This window comes from Cetorhinus maximus, chromosome 24 (assembly GCF_964194155.1).
Source record: "Cetorhinus maximus chromosome 24, sCetMax3.hap1.1, whole genome shotgun sequence".
NCBI classification, from domain to species: Eukaryota; Metazoa; Chordata; class Chondrichthyes; order Lamniformes; family Cetorhinidae; genus Cetorhinus; species Cetorhinus maximus.
This window is the reverse complement of record NC_135902.1, coordinates 21,393,344-21,419,135: the sequence shown is the minus strand read 5'-3', so window position 1 is coordinate 21,419,135 and position 25,792 is coordinate 21,393,344. Positions and strand designations below refer to the sequence as shown.

Genomic DNA, 25,792 nt, shown 5'->3' with positions numbered 1-25,792 from the left:
TTAAACGGCCAAATTATGTTTTTTAGTGATGTTGGTTGGAGGATAAATATTGGCCAGGGCACCAGCGACAACTCCCCTATTCTTTGAATAGTGTCATGGTATTTTTATATTCAGCTGAGAGGACAGACAGGGCCTCAGTTTAATGTCCGTGTGAAATATGGCACTTCTAACCGACAAGCAGAAGATCCTACAGGTGAACACTGGCCTTTGCTGGGTTAGCTAATTTCAACTATAGTGTTGGAGCTGCTACAATTTCCAGCATCCCCCCACCACCGCCCCCAGATCCCATCCCTCACCCATCCCTGGGCTCATCAGGAGAAAATTTAGCCCAAATCCCTGTTCTTGATTGCTATCCAGTGGCCCTTGTCAAAAAGTACACACGTGTGGTTATTGGATAAGGATTAGATTTGGCTATGTCATGATTCCTTCTGCAGTTGAATAGCATGCTGACATTCACATTGTCATGACCATGGATCATAACCCCAAATTACTTACAGACATATTGAACTTTTAAGTAAGATGTGTTACTTAAAAAAAGGACATGCAAGCAAAACCTGGCTGAGACTGTAAAGTAGCCATTTGCTGGAAAATCCCTATGTGGATTACACTTGACCAACTAGTCCAGAGAATGGAATGTCGCACCTGAAAAGGTGTCAAGGCCTATTTCAGACAGATACACTTCAGAGGGAAAGATGCAATGCAAAAACTGAACTGTAATCTCCTGTGGTTATGAGATAATGACGGCTGATTACCATCTCAGCAAAAACTATCTGTGAGTTATATCCCAGACTGTGGACATGATGTGAGTTGAAAAGAAAGCAGATCTGGGCGAAAGACATGTTCATTTTTTCCCTTCCAGGAATACATAAGAAAATGGGTTAAAAAGCCAACAGCAACCCTAGTTCTGTGTGCTAGTTTTAGTGTTCCAGGCTGGTGTGTGAGGGTGTGCTGTGAAGGCCACAGCTGAAGAACATCAACTAGGCATCCCTTGCAGGTAACAAAAATCTGTCTCTCATTGCTGGAAGCAAGTCACAATTCAGCAAAGCCAAAGTCAAAAATGAAACAGGACAACTTCTTTCAGCTAACCTGCAGAACCAAGAATCTCCAAACCAACTGCTCAACTGCCAAAGTCAGGTCTATCAAAATCATCCAACTTAACGGCCGCAACATTTCACCATCCACTTCTCACGGACAAACCAAAGACTGATTCATATAGTTTTTAACTTTTATTTCTGGACTCACTTCTCATTTCTAATCTGTGTATATGTGTTTTGCGTTTTTATTATTTTTTCTTGCATTTTAGTAACTAATAAACTCTCTCTTTCTTTGACTCAAGAAAGCCTGGTTAAATTGGCTCCTTTTAAAACATAAATATATTTGGACTGGAAAAAGGTATCCACGAGGGAAGGGATCCTTTTTAAATTGATCTTGTTGCGACCAACCAAGGGTGTGAATAAAGAAGGGGAGCCAGTTCACCCCTCCTCACCCAGGAGCAGAACAATTTGGGGTACCTCATCCGGGATCATAACAAATTTGGGGAACCTTGCTAGGGGACCAGTCATAACAACATATAGGAAGGCCCCCTGGGGTGGGTTACAATAGTCCTTTTAAGCCTTTGGAACTGTACCCCTGCAGTAGTTAGCACTTTCAGCAACGGAGGCTAGAGAACTAGAGGAAAAATCAGAATGTATTGCAGGCACTCACCACTTCAACAGGAAGCTATTTATGGTATATCCTCTCTGTGGAGCCTGATGTATTTTAATAAAACGACTTGTGTTTATGAAGCATCTCATCACATTCTCAGGTCATCCGAAATTGCTTTCAACCACAGCAACACTTATGAAGTGCAGTCACTGTTGCTCAAATTCCATTTTATTACGTGCTATTGTGGGTTTTTTAACTGCTGTCTTGGGCTCCAGTTCATATACTCATGAAAACTGCGAATGAGTGGTCTTCATTATTTGTACAAATATTTTTACACCTGTATGCAAATTTAATCTCTCATCTTTCCAAAGCCCGTAGCACAAGGAGCTGGGAGGCAACATAGATGAGAAGTGGGTCTCTAGAGTTTAGGAGCAATGAGCATGGAGGGTTGTCAGGTATGGCAGCATTAATGGGGGCATTTGAGCTTCAGTAGCATTGGACTGGTCCTTCGGTTTGGCAGAACAGAATGCAGGTGGCGGAATGTGGGATTTATTTACTAGATGATTCTTGGGTCTGGCAGTAGTTGGGTAGGACCCCAAGAATGACAGTACTGCAGTGTTGGGTTCTGGGGCCCACCAGCATGAGGGGTAAGTACCAAGTGCTTCTGTACTGGGAGGTGGAAAGTCACAGGGAGTGGCAGCATGTGGGGAGGGGAAAATCACAGGCAGTTATTTTTATTGTTCATTCACGGGATGTGGTCATTGCTAGGCCAGCATTTATTGCTTATCTCCAATTGCCCTTGCGAAGGTGGTGGTGAACCGCCTTTTTGAACTGCTGAAGTCTATGTGGTGTAGGTACACCAACAGTGCTGTTAGGAAGGGAGTTCCAGGATTTTGATCCAGTTACAGTGAAGGAACAGTGATATTGTTCCAAGTCAGATTGTGTGTGTCTTGGAGGGGAGAGTATTCCATCACACTCCTGACTTGTGCCTTGTAGATGGCAGACAGGCTTTGAGGAGTTAGGAGATGAGTAACTCTGTGACCTGCTCTTGTAGCCACAGTATTTATATGGCTGGTCTGGTTCTTTTTCTGATCAATGGTAACTTCCTGGTTCTTGATAGTGGGGATTCAACGACAGTAATGCCATTGAATGCCAAGGGGAGATGGTTAGATTTTCTCTTGTTGGAGATTGTCATTGCCTGGCACTTGTGTGGCATGAATGTTACTTGCCACTCATCAGACCAAGCCTGAATATTGTCCAGGTCTTGCTGCATATAGACATGGACTGCTGGGAAATGCAGGGGGGTGGAGGGGTGGTGACAGTCTGGTAGCTATAGGTAGAGCACGGGGTGTGGGTTCCCTGGGCTCAGTAGCATTCAAGGGTGCACTATGGTACAAAAGGATTGGAGGGGAGGCCCTGTGGGTCAGGGAGCAATGAAGTGGCTGCAGAAATCTGTTCTATTAAGTGGGATTGGGAGAGGTGCACGGTTGGAGAATGGCAGGATCAGAGGGTCTGTCCCAGCTGAAAGTTGTCTCCTCCAAGTCCCTAGCTGTCAGCCAAGTTAACCTGTTGTTACTCTCATCTGCCTACAGTCAGCTCGTACAGTGAGCACGTGCGTGAACAAATGCAGTCAGTGTGTACAGTGTCAACATGTACAGTCGGCATGCACAGTCAGTATACAGTGTCAGTATACAGTCAGGACATAGCATGTACAGTCAGCATATTATTTCCATGTTAAAAGCTGTATCTAGGCCAGGATTTGAGCAGATTACATAGGATCTCAGCTGGGCTTAGGGTGGTTTGGGGGGGTCCTAATTGGTGAAGGCCATTGGGAAGGGCTGACACCTTGGGAATGAGAATGTGTTGGAGGAAGAGCCATACCTGACTGTCATGCTCTCTCTCTCACTGTCTGTCATTTTCTCTCTTTCTTTCGTTCCCTCCTGTTTTCTGTCACTCAAACAATGTTCCCTCTAAGCTGCGTGAAAGTCCTCATGCAGGCCGCGCACAGATTGGCCCCTTTATATTAACGCTGTGTGACCCTGCAAAAAAATTAAAGGGACATGCACTCGAACGAATATCAGAGCGAACATTGCACTCAAATATTCTCCATCTGTCACTATATCTTTTTTTTTTCTTACTATCTGCGTTTCTCGTTCCTCTCAAAGAGGTTACAGAGGTTGGAATGATTTGAAGATGATGAGAAAGATTTTGAACTAACTATGCCAAAGCACATGTAACCAATGTAGGGGGTAAGATACAGATCAATAGGGTAGGGGGTAAGATACAGATCAATAGGATAGGGACTCCAGGTCTGGATGAGTTAAGGTGGAGCTGAAGTAAAGGATAGAGAGAGAGAGAAGAAAGGGAGTAAATTAGGCTCCTGTTTCTGATGATGCCATTGCCTTTTACAGAGCCAATCCTAGGCCTGAGAAGGAGAGACTACTGGCACTGGATGGAGCAACTTCCTCAACTGGATCCCTGTGGCAGGTAATATGTTATTCATCATTTTCATGTAATTTTGGTGCGTAGAAAGAGGCCATTGAGATTATCATGTCTGTGCCAGCTCTTTGAAAGAGTCTCGCTCCCATGCTGTTTCACCAGAGCCCTGCAAATTTTTTTCCCCTTCGAGTATTTATCCAATTCCCTTTGTACAGTTACTCTTGAATCTGCTTCTTCTGCCCTTTCAGGCAGAACATTCCAGATCACAACTCACTGTGTAAATAAATTCTCCTCATCGCTTCCCCTGGCTCTTTTACCACTTTCTACCCTTTCCTCCCATCCTGTTGAGGTGAACTGCTTGAATATCATGCATTGGACTGTTGGACTCCAGCTTGAATAGGGTACATTGAGCCGTTGATGTAAATCAGGCTTGCCCAACTTGGGAGCCCGCTGGCTGGATTATGGTAACCAAAGCCATTCTATGTGGCCCCTGGAGCCAGTTTTCCAAAATGTCGGTCAGACAGGTAAGTAAAGTGGAAGATTCTGCAAGGAGCTGCTCCTCCAACCGCAACCTGTTTCTCTCCAACATTTGCTGTTGACATGTTAGTTTGCAGGGGAGAAAAAGGTTTTCTTTCAGGGGGCGGGATGGGTGAATGAGAGGTGAGAAGTGCCAGGGCCCGGGGCGGTTGAGGAAGTGGAGTGCCAGGGCCCTGGAGTGAACCAGAATGCCGGGGCCTGGGGATGGGAGGGACAAGAAAGGTGGGGCCCAGGACAGACCAAGGTGCCAGGGCCCGGGGTGGGGTCGTGGGTATGGGGGGAACAGAGGGTGGGGTGATGGGAGTGCCCTGGCCCTGGGGAGGAGAGGCTGGCTGCGAGGCCTGGGAGTGAGATGCCTCGGAACTCGGGGTTGGAGAAGGCTGGTGGGTGGGGAAGATGCTTGCTGGTGCATGAGAGATTGACTGAGTGAGTGAGTGTGTGTGGGAGTGAGTGAATGTGTGTGTGAGTGAGTGTGTGTGGGAGTGAGAGAGAGTGTGAGGAAGTGAGTGCATGTGTAAGTTCAGTAGTCTAGTTAAAAGGTTGGTAAGGTAGCTGACTGTGTGACAGTTAACTGTCAATCACCTGAAGCCTGATTAGGGCCTGAATAGGTGTTAATTACTATTTGAAGCTTAACTAGTGTGAGTCACCTCAGCTCAATTTAAGAAAGGGACTATTTAGAAGCACACTACAGTGTGCTTGCACACGAGCAGGGGAGAGAGCTCATCATGTGTGAGACACAGCCAGAGTGAGTGTGGGTATTGGCAATTTGGTGCACAGTGGGAATTCGGTGCATAGGGGAAGAGATGCTCTTTGCATTTTTTCCTTGCTCTCCAACTTGTTAAATCTTCAGAGCGTGGTCTTGCCCTGCTGCAGCAGTAGAGGTTACAAGGGACAGGAATGACTGGTAAGTAGTGAGTAAGGTCGGGTAAGTTTTTACTACTTTTATTGCTTATAGTTTAACGTCTCTTTGTGGTTTATATTTTGTATATTCTGTAGTAACGAGGATCAGGAAAGAAGGGCCCTAGAGTAATTGATTTAAAAGGTTTAATTTAAAGGGATAAGTCATGGCAGGAGAGCTCAAAGCCGTGGTGTGCTCCTCATGCACCATGTGGGAATCCGGGAATATTTCCAGTGCTCGGGACCAGCATGTGTGCAGGAAGTGTGTCCAGCTGCAGCTCGTGGAAGCTCGGGTTTCAGAGCTGGAACAGCGGCTGGGGACACTGTGGAGCATCCGCAAGTCTGAGAGCATCGTGGATAGCATGTTTAGAGAGGTGGTCACACCGCAGCTGAAGGGACTTGAGGAAGGAAGGGAATGGGTGACCACCAAGCAGTCCAAGAGAAACAGGCAGGTAGTTCAGGAGTCCCCTGGGGTCCTACTTGCAAATCGGTATTCCATTTTGGAGGCTGATGAGGGCGCTGGTTCCTCCAGGGAGTGCAGACAGAGCCAAGCTTCTGGCACCATAAGCAGCCTGTCTGTACAGGGGGGGAGGAAGAGAGGAAGAGCAATAGGCATAGGAGATTCTATAGTCAGGGGAACAGATAGGCGCTACTGTGGCTGTCAACATGACTCCAGGATGGTGTGTTGCCTCCCTGGTGCCAGGGTCCGGGATGCCACTGAACAGCTGCAGGGCATCCTGAAGGGGGAGGGTGATAAGGCAGAGGTCATGGTACATGTTGATACCATTGACATAGGTAGAAAGAGGGATAAGGTCTTGCATCAAGAATTCAGGGAGTTAAGCAGTAGACTAAAATGCAAGACCTCTCGGGTTGTAATCTCTGGATTACTCCCAGTGCCACGTGCTAGCGAGCTCAGAAATAGGAGAATAGTGCAGATGAATACGTGGCTTAAGAGTTGGTGCAGGAGGGAGGGTTTTAGATTCCTGGATCACTGGGACCGTTTCTGGGGAAGGTGGGACCTGTACAAGCGGGACAGTCTACATCTGAACCAGAGCGGGACTAACATCCTTGCGGGCAGGTTTGCTAGTGCTGTTGGGAGGAGTTTAAACTAGTTCGGCAGGGGGAGGGGACACAGAATGTTAGTAGAATAGGGACACATCATAATACAGTAAAACAATCAAGTCAGATGGAGTACAGCTGCATTAAGTTTCAAGGGAGTAAGGCAAGGCTGGATGGCCTCTACTTTAATGCCAGGAGTATTACAGGCAAAACGGATGAGTTAAGGGTGAGGATTGACATGTGGAATTGTGATATAGTAGCCATCACTGAGACGTGGTTGAGGGAGGGGCAGGATTGGCAGCTCAACATTCCAGGATATAGAATCTTCAGGCGAGACAGGGAAGTGGGTAAAAGAGGAGGAGGCATTGCATTATTAGTTAAGGAGTCAGTTACTGCAGTCAGGAGAGATGATATCTTGGAAGGGACATCAAATGAAGCTTTGTGGGTAGAGTTTAGGAATAAAAAAGGGGCAGCCACATTGTTAGGTGTTTATTATAGACCCCCAGATAGTCAGTGGGAAATTGAGGAGCAAATATGTGCACAATTTGCGGAGGTGTGTAAAAACAATAACAATAGGGTAATTATATTAGGTGATTTCAACTTTCCCAATATTAATTGGGTTAGACATAGTGTTAAGGGCTTGGATGGAGTGGATTTCTTGAAATGTGTCCAGGAGAACTTTTTAGGTCAATATGTAGAGGGTCCAACAAGGGACGGCGCAGTGCTGGACCTAATTCTGAGGAATGAAGCCAGACAGGTGGCTGAGGTGGTGGTGGGGGAGCATTTTAGTGATAGCGACCACCACTGAACATCAAGCCATTGTTTCCAGGACCGCCACTGACCTCATCTCCTCTGGAGATCTTCCTCCCACAGCTTCCAACCTGATAGTCGCCCAACCTCGGACGATCCGCTTCTACCTCCGACCCAAAATCCACAAACAGAACTGTCCCGGCAGACCAATCGTGTCAGCCTTATCCTGCCCCACGGAACTCATTTCTCGTTATCTTGACTCCCTTCTCTCTCCCCTTGTCCAGTCCCTTCCCACCTACATCCGTGATTCCTCTGACACCTTACGTCATATCAACAATTTCCAGTTCCCTGGCCACAACCGCTTCCTCTTCACTATGGACGTCCAATCCCTCTACCCCTCCATCCCCCACCAGGATGGTCTGAGGGCCCTTAGCTTCTTCCTTGAACAGAGGCCCGAACAATCCCCATCCACCACTACTCTCCTCCGTCTGGCTGAACTTGTTCTCACACTGAACAATTTCTCCTTTAACTCCTCTCACTTCCTCCAAATAAAAGGTGTGGCTATGGGTACCCACATGGGCCCCAGCTATGCCTGTCTCTTTATGGGGTATGTGGAACATTCCTTGTTCCAGTCCTACTCCGGCCCCCTCCCACAACTCTTTCTCCGGTACATTGATGATTACTTCGGTGCGGCTTCATGCTCTCGTTGGGACCTGGAAAAATTTATTAATTTTGCTTCCAATCTCCACCCTTCCATCATTTTCACATGGTCCATCTCTGACACTTCCCTTCCCTTCCTTGACCTCTCTGTTTCAATTTCTGATGATAGACTGTCCACCAATATCCATTACAAGCCTACCGACTCCCCCAGCTACCTCGACTACAGCTCCTCACACCCCGCTTCCTGTAAGGACTCCATCCCATTCTCTCAGTTCCTTCGTTTCTGTCGCATCTGTTCTGATGATGCTACCTTCAAAAACAGTTCCTCTGAAATGTCCTCCTTCTTCCTTAACCGAGGTTTTCCACCCACGGTCGTTGACAGGGCCCTCAACCGTGTCCAGCCCATCTCCCGCGCATCCGCCCTCACGCCTTCTCCTCCCTCCCAGAAACATGATAGGGTCCCCCTTGTTCTCGCTTATCACCCCACCAGCCTCCGCATTCAAAGGATCATCCTCCGCCATTTCCGCCAACTCCAGCATGATGCCACCACCAAACACATCTTCCCTTCACCCCCCCTGGCGGCATTCCGAAGGGATCGTCTACTCCTCCATCACCCCCTACTCCGAAACCCCCACCTATGGCACCTCCCCATGCCCACGCAGAAGATGCAACGCCTGCCCCATCACTTCCTCTCTCCTCACCGTCCAAGGGCCCAAACACTCCTTTCAAGTGAAGCAGCATTTCACTTGCATTTCCCCTAACTTAGTCTACTGCATTCGTTGCTCCCAATGTGGTCTCCTCTACATTGGAGAGACCAAACGCAAACTGCTTTGCAGAACACCTGCGATCTGTCCGCAAGAAAGACCCAAACCTCCCTGTCGCTTGCCATTTTAACACTCCACCCTGCTTTCTTGCCCACATGTCTGTCCTTGACTTGCTGCATTGTTCCAGTGAAGCCCAACGCAAACTGGAGGAACAGCATCTCATCTTCCGACTAGGAACTTTACAGCCTTCCGGACTGAATATTGAATTCAACAACTTTAGATCTTAAACTCCCTCCCTCATCCCCACCCCCTTCCCGTTTCTTCCCCCTCCCTTTTGTTTTTTCCAATAATTTATATAGATTTTTCTTTTCCCACCTATTTCCATTATTTTTAAATCTATAACTGTAATACCCTGTCGTCAGTCTTTCCACCCCACCCCCACTAGAGCTGTACCTTGAGTGTCCTGCCATCCATTCTTAATTAGCACATTTTCTTAGATAATATCACCACCTTTAACACCCCTTTGTTCCTTTTGTCTGTGACATCTTTTGATTATCTGCTCCTATCACTGCTTGCTTGTCCCTACAACCACCCCCGCCACCCAACTTCTCTCCCCCCCCCACCCCCCCAACCCCGCAACCTTAAACCAGCTTATATTTCACCCCTCTCCTAACTTTACTCAGTTCTGCCGAAGGGACATGAGGACTCGAAACGTCAACTCTTTTTTTCTCTGCTGATGATGCCAGACCTGCTGAGTTTTTCCAGGTAATTCTGTTTTTGTTATGGTACAATTTAAGCTTGTTATGGACAAAGAAATAGACAAGTTGCAAAAAAATGTTTTGCATTGGGGGAGAGCGGATCTTAGTAAAATAAGACAGGTTCTGGCCAAGGTAGACTGGTAACAGCTACTTGTGGGGAAATATACAGAGGAGCAGTGGGGGGTGTTCAAAAAGGAACTGGGGAGGGTGCCGGCTCAACATGTTCCCTCTAGGGTGATAGGAAGGAGTAACAAGCTCAGAGAGTCATGGATGATCAGGGGTATTCAGGATATGATGAGAAAGAAAAGAGAGGCTTTTAGCAGGTTCAAGGGGAGCAAATCAGCGGAGGCATTAGTGGAGTACAGAAAGTGCAGGGTGGAGCTTAAGAAAGCAATTAGGAGAGCAATGAGAAAGCTCTGGCTGATAAAAGTAGGGAAAATCCCAAGATATTCTATAAGTATATCAATGGGAAAAGGATAACCAGGGAAAGAGTAGGGCCCATTAGGGACCAAAGGGGCAATCTATGGGTGGAGCCAGAGGACATCGGTAGAGTGTTGAATGAATACTTCTCATCCGTCTTCATCCAGGAGAATGAGGATGAAGGTATCGGACTCAGGGAGAGAGACTGCAAGGTTCTTGAGCAAATTGATATTGGGAGTGACAAGGTGTTGGAGGTGTTGGCAGGCTTAAAAGTGGACAAATCTCCAAGTCCAGATGATTTGTGTCCCAGACTGCTGAGTGAGGCGAGGGAGGAGATCGCAGGGGCTCTGACCCAAATTTTTAATTCCTCTCTGGCCACGGGGGATCTGCCAGAGGACTGGAGAACAGCTAATGTGGTTCCGCTGTTTAAGAAGCGTTGTAGAGATAAGCCAGTGAGTCTCACGTCAGTGGTAGGGAAACTATTGGAGAAAATTCTGAAGGAGAGAATCTATCTCCACTTGGAAAGGCAAGGTTTGATCAGGGATAGTTAGCATGGCTTTGTCAGAGGGAGGTCATGCCTAACAAATTTGATTGAATTTTTTGAGGAGGTGACCAGGTGTGTAGATGAGGGTAGTGCAGTTGATGTAGTTTATATGGATTTCAGCAAAGTCTTTGACAAGGTCCCACATGGGAGACTTTTAAAGAAGGCAAATGCACATGGGATACAGGGTAATTTGATAAGGTGGGTTCAAAATTGGCTTAGTTGTTGGAGCCAGAGGGTGATGACAGAAGGATGCTTTAGTGACTGGAAGCCAGTGTCCAGTGGTGTACCACAGGGATCTGTGCTGGGTCCCCTATTATTTGTCATTTATATAAACGACATAGATGGCTATGTGGGGTGTAGGATTAGTAAGTTTGCAGATGACACAAAGATTGGCTGGGTGGTTAACAGTGAGGTTGAGTGTCTTGGGCTACAGGAAGATATAGACGGGATGGTCAAATGGGCAGATAGGTGGCAGATGGAATTTAACCCTGAAAAGTGTGAGGTGATATGCTTTGGAAGGAGTAATTTGACAAGGAAGTATTCAATGAACGGCATGACACTAGGAAGTTCTGAGGAACAAAGGGACCTTGGCGTGTGTGTCCATAGATCTCTGAAGGAGGAGAGGCATGTTAGTGGGGTGGTGAAAAAGGCATATGGGACATTTGCCTTTATCAATCAAGGCATAGATTACAAAAGTAGGGAGGTCATGTTGGAGTTGTGTAGAACCTTGGTGAGGCCACAGCTGGAGTACTGTGTGCAGTTCTGGTCGCCACATTATAGGAAGGATGTGATTGCACTGGAGGGAGTTCAGTGGAGATTCACCAGGATGTTGCCTGGGATGAGACATTTAAGTTATGAAGAGAGGTTGGATAGACTTGGGTTGTTTTCGTTGGAGCAGTGAAGACTGAGGGGCCACCTGATCGAGGTGTACAAGATTATGAGGGGCATGGACAGGGTGGATAGGGAGCAGCTGTTCCCCTTAGTTGAAGGGTCAGTCACGAGGGGACATAAGTTCAAGGTGAGGGGCAGGAGCTTTAGGGGGGATGTGAGGAAAAGCTTTTTTACCCAGAGGGTGGTGACGGTCTGGAATGCACTGCCTGGGAGGGTGGTGGAGGCGGGTTGCCTCACATCCTTTTAAAAGTACCTGGATGAGCACTTGGCTCATCATAACATTCAAGACTATGGGCCAAGTGCTGGTAAATGGGATTAGGTAGGCAGGTCAGGTGTTTCTGACATGTTTTTGCAGACTTGATGGGCCAAAGGGCCTCATCTGCACTCTGTGATTCTGTGATCCTCTGTGATTCTGAGTGAGAAAGTGTGTGTGTGTGGGAATGAGTGAGTGTGTGAGGGAGTGAGGAGTGAGTGCATGTGTGTGTGTGAGAGTGTGTGCATGTGTGTGTGAGTGAGGGTGTATGTGAGGCAGTGTGTGTGTGGGAAGGAGAGAGTGAGTGTGTATTTGCACTGGGGTGTGTAACCCCAGTGAGTAACTGTGTGTGTGGGGTGTGTGCGTGTTTGTGAGCCATGGAGAGAATGAGCAAGTGTGTATGGGAGTGAGAGTGAGTGCCTGTGTGTGGGAGTGACAGAGTGAGTGCATGTGTGTGGGAGTGAGAGAGTGAGTGTGTGGGTGTGAGTGAGAGAGAGTGTGTGTGTGTGTGAGAGTGTGTGCATGTGTATACGAGTGAGAGTGTGTGTACGAGTGAGAGTGTGTGTGCGTGAGTGTGTGTGTGCGCGCAAGTAATTGTGTGCGAGTGAGAGTGCGCGCGAGTGAGTGTGTGCATGAGTGGGAGAGAGTGTGCGAGTGTGTGCGTGAGTGTGTGCAAGTGTGTGCATGTGAAGTGTGTGCAAGTGAGAGTGAGTATGCAAGTTGATGTGCGAGGGAGAGTGTGTGTGAGCAAGAGTATGTGCGAGAGCATGATGTGTGTGAGAGTGTGAGCGTGTGTGAGAGTGAGTGTGAGTTGGTGATCAAATGTGTGCATGAGTGTGCGTGAGTGAGTGCGATTGAGAGTGTGCGTGTGTGAGTTGGTGTATGTGTACATGAGTGAGTGTGAGAGTGTGTGCAAGCGAGAGTGTGAGGGTGAGTGTGTGGGAGTGAGTGAGTGTGTGTGTGAATGTGTGTGTGTGTGTCAGTGAGTGTGTGTGTATGTGTAGGAGTAAGAGAGTGAGTGTGTATGTGTGTGAGTGAGTGTTTATGTGTACGAGTGAGAGAGAGTGAGTGTGTGTGTGGGAGTGAATGAGTGTGAGTGAATGTGTGGGAGTGAGGGAGTGTTTGTGGGGGAGTGGGTGTGTTTGTGTGAGAGTGGGTGCATGTATGTCTGGGAGTGAGGCAGTGAGAACGTGTGTAGGGGAGTGAGTGAATGAGTGTGTGTGGGAGAGGGTGAGGATGTGGGACTGAGAGAGTGAGTGCCTGTGTGTGTGGGAGTGAGAGAGTGAGTGCGTGTGTGTGTGAGAGTGTGCGTGTGCGTGTGAGAGTGTGCGTGTGCGTGTGAGAGTGTGCGTGTGCGTGTGAGAGTGTGCGTGTGCGTGTGAGCGTGTGCGTGTGCGTGTGAGCGTGTGCGTGTGCGTGTGAGCGTGTGCGTGAGTGTGCGCGTGTGCGTGAGTGTGCACGTGTGAGTGTGTGCACGACTGTGTGCACCAGGGTGCGTGAGTGAGTGTGAGCGTGTGAGAGTGTGTGTGTGTGAGAGTGAGTATGCGAGTTGGTGTGTGAGTGTGTGCGAGCGAGAGTGTGTGAAAGAGTGTGGTGTGTGTGAGGGTATGAGCGTGTGTGAGAGTGAGTGTGCGAGTTAGTGATCAAATGTGTGCACAAGTGTGCGTGAGTGTGCACGAGTGTGTGCGATTGAGAGTGTGTGCGAGTGATAGTGTGCGTGTGTGTGTGCACGAGTGCATGTGAACAAGAGTGCGAGGGTGAGTGTGTGTGTGTGAGTTTGTGAGTGAGTGTGTGTGTCAGAGTGTGGGAGTGAGAGAGTGAGTGTGTATTTGTAAGAGTGAGAGCGAGTGTGTGTGGGAGTGAGAGAGCGTGTATGTGTCACTGAGTGTGTATGTATGTGTAGGAATAAGAGGGTGAGTGTGTATGTGTACGAGTGATTGAGTGCATGTGTTGGAGTGAGCGTGCGACTGTTGGAGCGTGCGACTGTTGGAGCGTGCGACTGTTGGAGTGTGCGTGGGTGAGAGTGTGCGCGAGCGAGAGTGTTCTCGTGAGAGTGCAAGCTTGAGTGTGTGCGTGTGTGTGAGTGAGAGTATGTGTCAGTGAGTGTGTGTGGGAGTGAGTGAGTGTGTATGTGTAAGAGTGAGAGAGTGAGTGTGTGTGTGGAAGTGAGAGAATGAGCATGTGTGTCAATGAGTGTATGTGTATGTGTAGGAATGAGAGAGTGAGTGAGTGTGTGTGGGAGTGAGTGAGTGTGTGTGGGAGTGAGTGAGTGTGTGTGTGAGAGAGTGAGTGTGTGTGTGTGTGAATGTGTGTGGGAATGAACGTGTGTGTGTGTGTGTATGTGGGAGTGGATGTGTCTGGGAGTGAGAGTGAGCGTGTGTATAGGGGAGTGAAGAGAGAGAGAGTGTGTGCGTGTGGGAGTGAGTGTGTGTGTTTTGGAGTGAGAGAGTGAGTGCATGCATGTGGGAGTGAATGAGTGAGTGTGTGTGTAGGAGTGAGAGAGTGAGTGTGGGAGTGAGAGATTGTGTGTGTGTGAGTACAAGAGTGAGTGCGCATGCGTGGGAATGAGAGAGTGTGTTAAATGAGAGAGAGAGAATGAGCGAGAGAGAGTGTGCATGCAAGTGAGAGATTGTGCGTGCATGAGTGAGAGTGTGTGCGAGTGAGAGTGTGCACGAGCGAGTGTGCGCAAGAGCATGGTGTGTGTGAAAGTGAGTGTGAGCGTGTGTGTGTGAGTGTGCCAGTTGGTGTGTAAGTGTGTGCGTGAGTGTGCATGAGTGAACGTGAGTGAGTATGAGAGTGTGTGCGTGTGGGTGAGTACGATTGAGATTGTGTGCGAGTGAGAGTGTGCTTGTGTATGTTAGTGTGTGAGTATGTGTGTCAGTGAGTGTGGGAGTAAGTGAGTGTGTATTTGTAAGAGTGAGAGTGTGTGTATGTGTAGGAATAAGAGAGTGAGTGAGTGTGTATGTGTACGAGTGAGTGAGTGCGTGTGTTGGAATGAGAGTGAGTGAGTGTGCGAGTAAGAGTGTACGAGGTGAGAGTGTGTGCGAGCGAGAGTGTGCACGTGTGTGTGTATGTGGGAGTGAGGCTGTGAGCGCGTGTGTAGGGGAGTGAGAGTGAGTGCGTGTGTGTGGGAGTGAGAGAGTGGGTGTTGTGTGTCGGAGTGAGTGAGAGAGTGTGTGTGCGAGTGAGAGAGTGTGTGTGCGAGTGAGAGAGTGTGTGTGCGAGTGAGAGAGTGTGCGTGCGAGTGAGAGAGTGTGCGTGCGAGTGAGAGAGTGTGCGTGCGAGTGAGAGAGTGTGCGTGCGAGTGAGAGAGTGTGCGCGCGTGTGAGAGAGTGTGCGCGCGAGTGAGAGAGTGTGCGCGCGAGTGAGAGAGTGTGCGCGCGAGTGAGAGAGTGTGCGCGCGAGTGAGAGAGTGTGCGCGCGAGCGCGAGTGAGAGAGTGTGCGCGCGAGCGCGAGTGAGAGAGTGCGCGCGCGCGCGAGTGAGAGAGTGCGCGCGCGCGCGAGTGAGAGAGTGCGCGCGCGCGCGAGTGAGAGAGTGTGCGCGAGTGTGGGTGTCAGTGAAAGTGTGTGCAGGCAAGAGAGTGCAAGCTTGAGTGTGTGTGTGTGAGTGAGAGTGTGTGTCAGTAAGTGTGTGTGGGAGTGAGTGAGTGTTTATGTGTAAGAGTGAGAGATTGAGTGTGTGTGTCAATGGGTGTGTGTGTATGTGTAGGAGTGAGAGAGTGAATGAGTGAGTGTGTGGGAGTAAGTGAGTGTGTGGGAGTGAGTGTGTGTGTGGGAGCATGTGTGGGAGTGGGAGTGGGGGTGTGTGTTTATGTGTGTGGGAGTGAGAGTGTGTGTGTATGTGGGAGTGAGAGAGTGAGCGTGTGTTTAGGGGAGTGAAGACAGAGAGAGTGTGTGTGTTTGGGAGTGAGAGAGTAAGTGCATGCGTGTGGGAGTGAGTGAGTGAGTGCGTGTGTGTAAGAGTGAGAGAGTGAGTATGGGAGTGAGTGATTGTGTGCTTTTGTGTGTGTGAAAGAGTGAATGTGCATGTGTGGGAGTGAGAGTGTGTGTTAAATGTGAGAGAGAGAGAGAATGTGTATGTAAGTGAGTGTGTATGCGTGTGCATGAGAATGTGCGAGAGAGAGTGTGTGGCAAATGAGAGATTATGCGCACGAGCGAGTGAGAGTGTGTGCGAGTGAGTGTGCGCAAGAGCGTGGTGTGTGTGGGAGTGAGTGTGAGCGTGTGTGTGCCAGTTGGTGTGCAAGTGTGTGTGTGAGTGTGTGCATGAGTGCGCCTGAGTGAGCATGAGAGTGTGTGAGTGTGTACGATTGAGAGTGTGTGAGAGTGTGCTTGTGTGTGTTGGTATGCGAGTGTGTGCACGAGAGTGCACGAGCAAATGTGAGAGTGTGTGCGAGCAAGAGTGAAAGCGTGAGTGTGTGAGTGAGAGAGTGAGTGAATGTGTGTGTCAGTGAGTGTGGGAGTGAGAGAGTGAGTGAGTGTGTATTTGTAAGAGTGAGAGAGTGAGTGTGTGTGGGAGTGAGAGAGTGTGTGTCACTGAGTGTGTGTGTGTATGTGTAGGAATAAGAGAGTGAGCGAGTGTGTATGTGTACAAGTGAGAGAGTGAGTGAGTGCGTGTGTTGGAATAAGAGTGAGTGAATGTGCAAGTGTACGAGTGAGAGTGTACGAGGTGAGTGTGTGAGAGTAAGAGTGCATGCGAGTGAGAGTATGCACGTGTGTGTGTGTACGTGGGAGTGAGGCAGTGAGCACGTGTGTAGGGGAGTGAGGGTGAGTGCGTGTGTGTGGGAGTGAGAGAGTAAGTGTTGTGTGTGGAAGTGAAAGAGTGAGTGCGTGTGGGTGGGAGTGAGAGAGAGTGTGTGCGAGTAAGAGAGAGTGTGCGAGTGAGAGTGTGGGCACACGAGGGACAGTGAGTGCGCAAGTGTGTGTCTGCGCAAGTGAAACTGTGTGCATGAGTGAGAATGTGAGAGTGAGTGTGAGTGTGGGTGTGAGTGAAAGTGTGTGCGAGAGTTAGAGTGTGCGCGGGTGAGAGTGTACGCGAACGAGAGTGTGCTCGTGAGAGTGCAAGCTTGATTGTGTGCGTGTGTGTGTGAGAGTGAGAGTGTGTGTCAGTGAGTGTGTGTGGGAGTGAGAGAATGATTGTGTGTCAATGAGTATGTGTGTATGTGTAGGAGTGAGAGAGTGAGTGCGTGTGTGTGGGAGTAAGAGAGTGAGTGTGGGAGTGGGAGTGAGTGAGGGAGAGAGTATGTGCATGTGTATGTGTGTGTGTGCATGAGAGTGCGAGAGAGTATGTGTGCAAGTGAGTGTATGCATGAGTGAGAGTATGTGCGAGTGAGTGTGTGTGTGCAAGTGAGAGTGTGTGCGCACAAGTGAGAGTGTACGCGTGAGTGAGAGCGTGTACGCGAGTGAGAGTCTGTATGAGGGAGCATGTGTGCAAGCAAGCGTGTGTGAGTGTGGTGTGTGCGAGAGTGAGTGCAAGAGTGTGAACGTGTGCACGAGTTTGCGTGAGTACATGCACGAGTGAGTGTGTGCGAGCGAGAGTGTGTGAGCGAGAGTGTAAGCGTGAGTGTGCGCGTGTGTGTGAGTGAGTGTATGTGTCAGTGAGTGTGGGAGTGAGAGAGCGAGTGTGTGTGTGTGGGAGTGAGAGAGTGAGTGCATGTGTGTGTGCATGTGTGTGTGTGTGTTCCTGTGTGTGTGAGTGAGAATGTGTGCATGCGCGTGTGTGTGCATGGGAGTGTGGGAGTAAGTGAGTGTGTGTGGGAGTGAGTGAGTGTGTGGGATTGAGAGAGTGTGTGCATGCATGCGCATTTGAGTGAGTGTGCAGGAATGCGCATGTGAGTGAGTGTGCAGGAGTGAGTGAGTGTGTGGGAGTGGGAGAGTGCATATATGCGTGCGCATGTGAGTGTGTGCATTGTGTATGTGTGAGAGATTGTGTGCTTGTGTGCATGTGTGAGAGTGTGTGCATGTGTGAGTGTGTGTGCGAGTGTGTGTGCAAGTGAGAGTATGTGCACGCGAGTGACAGTGTGCATGCAAATGAGTGTCTGCGCGAAAGTGTGTGCGCGAGTGAGAATATGAGTGAGTGTGCAAGTGTGTGCACAAGTGTGCCCGAGTAAGTGAGAGTGTGTACAAGTGAGAGTGTGTGCGGGTGAGAGTGTCTGCGAGAGTTGGTATGCGGGTGGGAATGTGTGCAGGTGAGAGTGTGTGTGGGCGAGAGTCTGTGCGAGGGAAAGTGTGAGCGAGCGACAGTGTGCTAGCGAGAATGCCAGGGTGAGAGAGTGAGTGAGTGTGTATGTGTAAGAATAAGAGTGAGTGTGTGTGTGTGGGAGTGAGAGAATGAGTGTGTGTGTGTGGGAGTGAGAATGAGTGTGTGTGTCAATAAGATAAAAGCAAAATACTGCAGATGCTGGAAATCTGAAACTAAAACAAAAATTGCTGGAAAAACTCAGCAGCTCTGTGAGTGAGTGTGTACGGGTAGGAGTGAGAGAGTGAGTGTGTGTTTGTGGGAGTGAGAGTGAGTGAGTGCGTGAGAGTGAGAGAGTGAGTGAGTGTGTGGGAGCAAGAGAGTGAGTGAGCGTGTGTGTGGGTGTGTGTGTGGGAGTGTGTTAATGTAGGAGTGTGTGTGTGTGAGTGAGTGTGTGGGGGAGTGTGTGTGGGAGTGAGAGCGTGTGTGTGTGTGTGGGAGTGTGTTAATGTGGGAGTGTGTGTGTGTGAGTGAGTGTGTATGCAATTGAGAGACTGAGTGTGTGTCTGCCTTGCTCTCAGTCACAGATTTCTCACTCACTCTCCCCACCACACACACATACACACACCCCCTCACAGTGAATTAGGGTAAGTGAGTGAGCACCCTGAGTCTGGGAATGAGCCTGGCACACACACTCTGACCCTGTCACGCTCTGATTATTTTTATTAACCACTTTTTTTTAAACTTAACAATTTATTGCTATGACATTTTTTTATTTTTGCTCAGCAGTTGTTTCTTTTCTTAATACGGCAAGTTTTTTTTAAAATTCAGTTTAATGTTGTGCCAAACCTTTTCTTTCTGAAATTTGCTCATTGGCCTCTTAAGTGAGAAAAAAATGGAAATGTGGCCCACAAGTGAAAAGTTTGGACAAGCCTGGTCTAAATGGATATAAGGGAGTTTTGACTGGCTGTGTCACTATGGAGGGCTGAGGGAATAAATATTAACAAGATCCCAAGGTGAATTTTATGACTCTTGGTAATTCATACAAGTGTCATTTTCTCATTTATTCTAAAACCTTCTTGCCAAAAACCCTGCAGTATTAACATAATTATATCCCAAAGTTTTTACTTTTAAGCAAATTTATCTTTGAAGCTACGTTCTTTACATGATAGAACATAAGAACGTAGCAAACAGGAGCAAGAGTAGGCCATTCAGTTCATCGAGCCTGCTCCACCATTCAAACGGATCATGGCTGAATATCTACCTCTACGTCATTTTTTCCCCACTATCCCCATATCCCTTGATGTCATTAGTATCCAGAAATCTATCGATTCCTGTCTTGAACATGCTCAATGAACATGCTGATTGAACTTCCACAGCCCTCGGAGGTAGAGAATCCCATAGATTCACCACCCTTTGAGTGAAGAAATTCCTCCACATCTGTCTTAAATGGCCTGCCCCTTATTCTGTGACTGTGTTCCTGGTTCTAGACTCACCAGCCAGGGTAAATATCTACATCTACCCTGTCACTGCCTGTAAGAATTTTGTACGTTTCAATGGTTCTTGTATCTCAGATTATTCTCATAGGGTGATTACTTGTAGCTCCTGAGGGTACCTTCACTGGCCTTGATATCAACATAAGCTTTCAGTAGTGTTCCCAGGATAAAAAGCAGAACAACCTTTCTGTGATATGCTTTTATCTGCTTCTATAGGATCTTTCTCTCTTTAGAATTTGGTGAACGATTAAGCATTGCGACATCTAACTTAATTTTAATTTTGTACTATTAAGCAGATTTATTTTATTCAGTATATACGAACGAATAAGACAGACATGATACATAAGCATATAATATATTTAGAGTAGAAATGGAAAAAATAAAATCTGGCAGTCTAAGTTATTTTGTTTAGTATTTTCTCTATTTATTTTATATATATATATATACCCACAGACACAGTAATCATTTTATTTTGAAACATCTAGAAACAAGAAGTACAATAATGAATTGATGATGGATTAAAAAGAGAAAATCTTGCTTGACCAACCTTTATTGAATTTTTTGAGGAGGTAACAGAAAAAGTAGACAATGACGGTGGAAGGTGGGAAGTGGTGACCTACAAGGATCAGTGCTGGGACCATTGTTGTTCACAATTTATATTCACAAAATAATTTCTAGATTTGCAGATGACATTGAATTGGGTGGGATATTCAATACTGAGGAGGACTGCAACAAATTACAGGAGGACATTAATAAACTCGCAGAATCGGCAAATAATTGGAAAATGAAGTTCAGCACAGATTAATGTAAGGTAGTACACTTTGGTAGGAAGAATAAGGAGGTTACGTATTAGTTGAATGGTGCAAGTTTAGGTGGGATAGAGGAACAAAGGGATCAAATACAAATCAAGTACAAATATACCAATCACTGAAAGTTGTGCCAAAGGTTAGAAGGCCACAAAAAAGCAAACCAAACACTGCTTTATTCTTCGAGAGATGGAATTAAAAAGTAGGGAAGCTATGTTATACTATTATCAAATATTGGTCAGACCACACTTAGGGCTGGATTTTGGCTACCGAGGTGGACAGCTTGAGTTGGGAAATTTCCCAACTCACCAGACCCGCCTTGGTAAAACGTATCCCAGATTATGTGGTTTTTTGCTCAGGGGGAGTGGGTTCAGAATAGAGTTGGGAATAGCGCAGAGCATAAGCAACCACAGGGGTGGGCTAGTTAGAAGGCCCACCTCAGTTCGTTGGGGCTTTGTCCCAGTTGTTTTTAAAGTTATTAGGTCCTCAGCCCTCACACCCCTTCATCATCCCTACCTATCCCCCCCCATGGCCCCTCATACCCTCCATACAACCTCATGCCCCCCACCCAACTTCCCATGGCCTCTCATTACCAAACCCCCCCCCCCCCCCCAACTCCATGTCAACTCCATAGCCATGCACACATATGCTCCATGGGTAGATATCGAAAGCTATGTGGAGATAAAAATAAAATTTCTAACAACCTAATATAGCTCTCACTCTTACTTACTAGATAGTGAAACAAACTTCCATTCCAAGCTTTTAAATTTCCTTAAATGGTCACTCTCTTATAGAAACAAATTTCTACTCAGACCCCAGTAGGGTTAAAGATGGCTAATCCTTTAATAGTCTCTTTAAGCTGTCAATCAAATTGTGAATTTATAACCCTTTGCTGAGATAATTGTAGCTTTTAAAACTCAGCAAAGCATTCATAATGATATCATAATAGCCCTTTTGGAAATATCAACAAAGAACTCTATTGAAATTACATTACCAGATGCTGCTACTTTTTCTCGCCTGAATCAGATGGCCTGTCAATCAAAGCAGTTTTTTTTTAAAGTCTGTGACAGCTGCAGCCAGTTTTTCTTTTAAGTTTAGAGAGCAGGGAATTAAAAAACCTTTAGATCATGACAGTTATACAGACCTTACTTGCCCTTCAAGGGTATTTATGTCTACTCCATAAATTGGTGACTGCAGAAGTGGGGTGTGTGGGAGTCCCCACTCCCTTGCAACAGCCAACCTGCGGTATGTTTGAGTTCAAATGGCCCACTGAGTTCAGGTTTCCCTCCTGAGTGAATTGCACCCCAACATGCGGGCAGAAATTTGGATGTGTCGGAAATGGGGGCGGGCGTTATGCACCTTGGTCCTGCCCACCATTTTTAAAGGTCCGCAGAGTCTTTCCAACTCTACGAAAATCCAGCCCTTAGAATACTGTGTGTATTTCTGGTTGCTATATTAAAAAATGGATATAGAGGCACTGGAGAGGGTGCAGAGAAGATTTACCAGGATGATACCTGAAATGCATGGGTTCACATATTTAGAAAGGTTTGACAGGCTGGGTCTCTTCTCTTGAAAAAAACAGTGCTGAGAGGTGACCTAATAGAGATCATTAAAATTATGAAAGATTTTGATAGAGTAGATACATAGGGAATATTTCCACTTGTGGGGAACAGCATGTGCAGTGACAAAGAACAAAGAAAGAACAAAGAAAAGTACAGCACAGGAACAGGCCCTTCGGCCCTCCAAGCCTGCGCCGATCATATTGCCCGTCAACTAAAACATAACATTGACCATCAATATAAGATAGCCACCAAGAAGTCCAATGGGGAATTCAGAAGAAACATCTTTACCCAAAAAGTGGTAAGAATGTGGAACTCACTACAACAGGGAGTGGTTGAAATGAATAATATAGATGCATTTAAGGGGAAGCAAGACAAGCACATGAAGGGGAAGGGAATAGTGGGTTGTGATAGTAGATTTAGATGAGGAAAGATGAGAGGAGGTTCAAGAGGAGCATAAATGCCAGCATGAGCTGTTTCCATGCTGTGTATTCTATGTAATCCTATTTTCTGACTGCAGGATAACAGGCTTAGTCCTTTAATGTGCTGTCACCTCCCAATATATGCCCATCTCTCCCAGAATTCCATGTTTGATTTCATCTAATCACGTTTCCACCCCTGGCACAATACTAAAATGGGGAAAACAACAGCAGTAGCCAGAGCAGTGGCACCATGGCTGGCTCTGTTGTTCAGCAGGGAGGGTCAAAGCACAGAAGAGCAATTGTCATAGGGGACTCTACAGTCAGGGGCTCAGATAGGCGCTTCTGTGGTCGTGAAAGAGACACCAGGATGGTATGTTGCCTCCCTGGTGCCAGGGTCCAGGATGTCTCTGATCGGGTACGGGACATTCTGAAGGGGGAGGGAGAACAGCCAGAGGTCGTGGTACACATTGGTACTAAAGACATAGGCAGGAAGAGTGACGAGGTCCTGCAGCGGGAGTTCAGGGAGTTAGGCAGAAAGTTTAAAAATAGGACCTCTAGGGTTGTAATCTCAGGATTACTCCCTGTGCCACATGCCAGTGAGGCTAGAAATAGGAAGATAGTGCAGCTAAACACGTGGCTGAACAGATGGTGTAGGAGGGAGGGTTTCCGATATCTGGATCATTGGGATCTCTTCTGGGGCAGGTGGGACCTGTACAAGAAGGACGGGTTGCATCTAAACTGGAGGGGCACCAATATCCTGGCTGCGAGGTTTGCTAGTGTCACTCAGGAGGGTTTAAACTATATGGCAGGGAGGTGGGAACCAGAGCAATAGGTCAGCAGGTGAAATAAATGACTGGGAACTAGTGAATATGGCCAGTAGGACTAAGAGGAAGAGCAGGCAGGGAGAAATTACTGAACACAGTGGGACTGGGGGTCTGAAATGCATTTGTTTCAATGCGAGAAGTATAACAGGCAAGGCAGATGAGCTTAGAGCTTGGATTAGTACTTGGGACTATGATGTTATTGCTATTACAGAGACTTGGTTGAAGGATGGACAGGATTGGCAGATTTAGATGTTTCAGGCAGGATAGAGAGGGATGTAGAAGAGGTGGGGGAGTTGCACTGCTGGTTAAGGAGAATATCACAGCTGTATGACAGGAGGACACCTCGGAGGGCTTATGCAGCGAGGCAATATGGGTAGAGGTCCGGAATAGGAAGGGTGCAGTCACAATGTTGGGGGTTTACTATAGGCCCCCCAATTGCCGGCGGGAGATTGAGGAACAGTCATGTAGGCAGATTTTGGAAAGATGTAAAAGCAATAGGGTTGTTGTGGTGGGTGATTTTAACTTTCCCTATATTGACTGGGAATCACTTAATGCTAGGGGTTAGGATGGTGCAGAATTTGTAAGGTGCATCCAGGAGGGCTTCCTGAGACAATATGTAGATAGTCCAACTAGGGAAGGGGCAATACTGGACCTGGTATTAGGGAATGAACCCGGCCAGGTGGTCGAAGTTTCAGTAGGAGAGCATTTCGGGAAAAGTGACCATAATTCAGTAAGTTTCAAGGTACTGGTGGATAAGGATAACAGGAGTCCTCGGGTTAAGGTGCTTAATTGGGGGAAGGCTAATTATAACAAAATTAGGCAGGAACTGAGGAATCTAGACTGGAGGCGGATGTTTGAGGGCAAATCAACAACTGACATGTGGGGGGCTTTCAAACGTCAGTTGATAAGAATTCAGGACTGGCATGTTCCTGCTAGGATGAAGGATAAGTATGGCAAGTTTTAGGAACCTTGGAGAACGAAGGATATTGTGAGATAAGTCAAAAAGAAAAGGGAAGCATTCGTAAGGGCTAGAAGACTGGGAACAGTTGAAGCCCGTGGAGAATATAAAGAAGGTAGGAAGAAACTTAAGCAAGAAGTCAGGAGGGCTAAAAGGGGTCATGAAAAGTCATTGGCAACCAGGATTAAGGAAAATCCCAAGGCCTTTTATACATATGTAAAAAGCAAGAGGGTAGCCAGGGAAAGGATAGGCCTACTCAGGGACAGAGGTGGGAATCTGTGTGTGGAGCCAGAAGAAATGGGAGAGATACTAAATGAATACTTCTCATCAGTATTCACCAAAGAGAAGGACTTAGCGGTCGATTTGTCTAGGGAAGAGTGTGTAGATAGCCTGGATCATGTTGAGATCAAAAAAGAGGAGGTGTTAGGCATCTTGAAGAATATTAAGGTGGATAAGTCCCCAGGGCCAGATGGGATCTACCCCAGAGTACTGAGGGAGGCAAGGGAGGAGATTGCTGGGGCCTTGACAGAAATCTTTTTATCCTCACTGGCCACGGGTGAGGTCCCAGAGGACTGGAGAATGGCCAATGTTGTTCCATTGTTTAAGAAGGGTAGCAGGGATAATCCAGGAAATTACAGGCCGGTGAGCCTTACGTCAGTGGTAGGGAAATTATTGGAGATGATTCTTCGTACAGCACAGGAACAGGCCCTTCGGCCCTCCAAGCCTGCGCCGATCACATTGCCCATCAACTAAAACATTTTGCACTTCCGGGGTCCGTATCCCTCTATTCCCATCCTATTCATGTATTTGTCAAGCTGCCTCTTAAAACACCACTATCGTACCTGCTTCCACCACTCTTCCACCCTGGGAAAAAGCTTCTGACTATCTACTCTGTCCATGCCACTCATAATTTTGTAAGCTTCTATCAAGTCGCCCCTCAATCTCCGTCGCTCTAGTGAGAACAATCTGAGTTTCTCCAACCTCTCCTCATAGCTAATAACCTCCAGACCAGGCAGCATCCTGGTAAACCTCCTCTGCACTCTCTCCAGCATTCTTATTTCCCAGTTTTCACTCTTTATTCGTTCTGGGAATTCTGGCCTCAGAATCAGAATCTTAACAGCACTGAAGGAGGCCATTTGGCCCATCTTGTCTGCACTGGCTCTGCAAATGAGAATTATGACCTAGTGCCATTGCCCTGTTTTTTCCCCGTAACCCCGCACATTCTATTCAAATAATCATCTAATGCCCTCTTAAATGCCTCAGTTGAACCTGCCTCCACCACACTTCCAGGCAGTGCATTCCAAGCCCTAACTACTCATTGTGTGAAAAAGTTTTTTCTCATATCACATTGGCTTCTTTTGCAAATCAGTTTAAATCTGTGCCCCGTCATTCTTGACCTTTTTACAAGCGGGAACAGCCACTCCCTATCTACTCTGTTCAGCCCCCTTATGATTTTGAACATCTTGATGTCAACACTTGACTATTCCTGATTTTAATTGCTCCAGTATTGGTGGCCAGCTCTTTAGTTAACCACTGGAATTCCCTTCCTGAAGAGGTACATTTTAAGGAATGCCTTAAAAGGAGAAAAAGAAAACTCTCTCAATGTGGCTGAATTCCCATTTCAGCTCCACCCTTTTTTAACTCACCAAAGTCAGTTGTAGTTGTTACCTGCTTCAAAGATAATTGGTTGTCATCTACATAATGGTACCATTAGAATGTGGAATTTGTTACCACATTGAGTGGTTGAGGCAAACAGCATAAATTGTTAAAACATTATCTGGACATCATCACATTGCCGTTTGTGGGATTCTACTGTGTGAAAATTGGCTGCTGTGTTTCCTATATTGCAATAGTGACTACGTTTCAAAAGTACTTGGTTGTGGAGTGCTTTGGAACATCCTGAGGCTATGAAGTGTGCTATACAAACTTAAATTA

The 25,792-nt window shown here is 47.2% G+C and overlaps 1 protein-coding gene across 2 annotated transcripts in view; it reads left to right on the top strand.

Moving 5' to 3' along the window:
• Positions 1 to 25,792, top strand: part of LOC144699698 (uncharacterized) — a 97,530-nt gene that overhangs the window by 24,049 nt on the left and 47,689 nt on the right. For both annotated transcript variants that reach the window (XM_078570841.1, XM_078570839.1), the window contains exon 3: positions 4,056 to 4,131. In XM_078570841.1, coding sequence (XP_078426967.1) covers positions 4,056 to 4,131 — 76 coding nt within the window. The remainder of the gene's footprint in view (positions 1 to 4,055; positions 4,132 to 25,792) is intronic.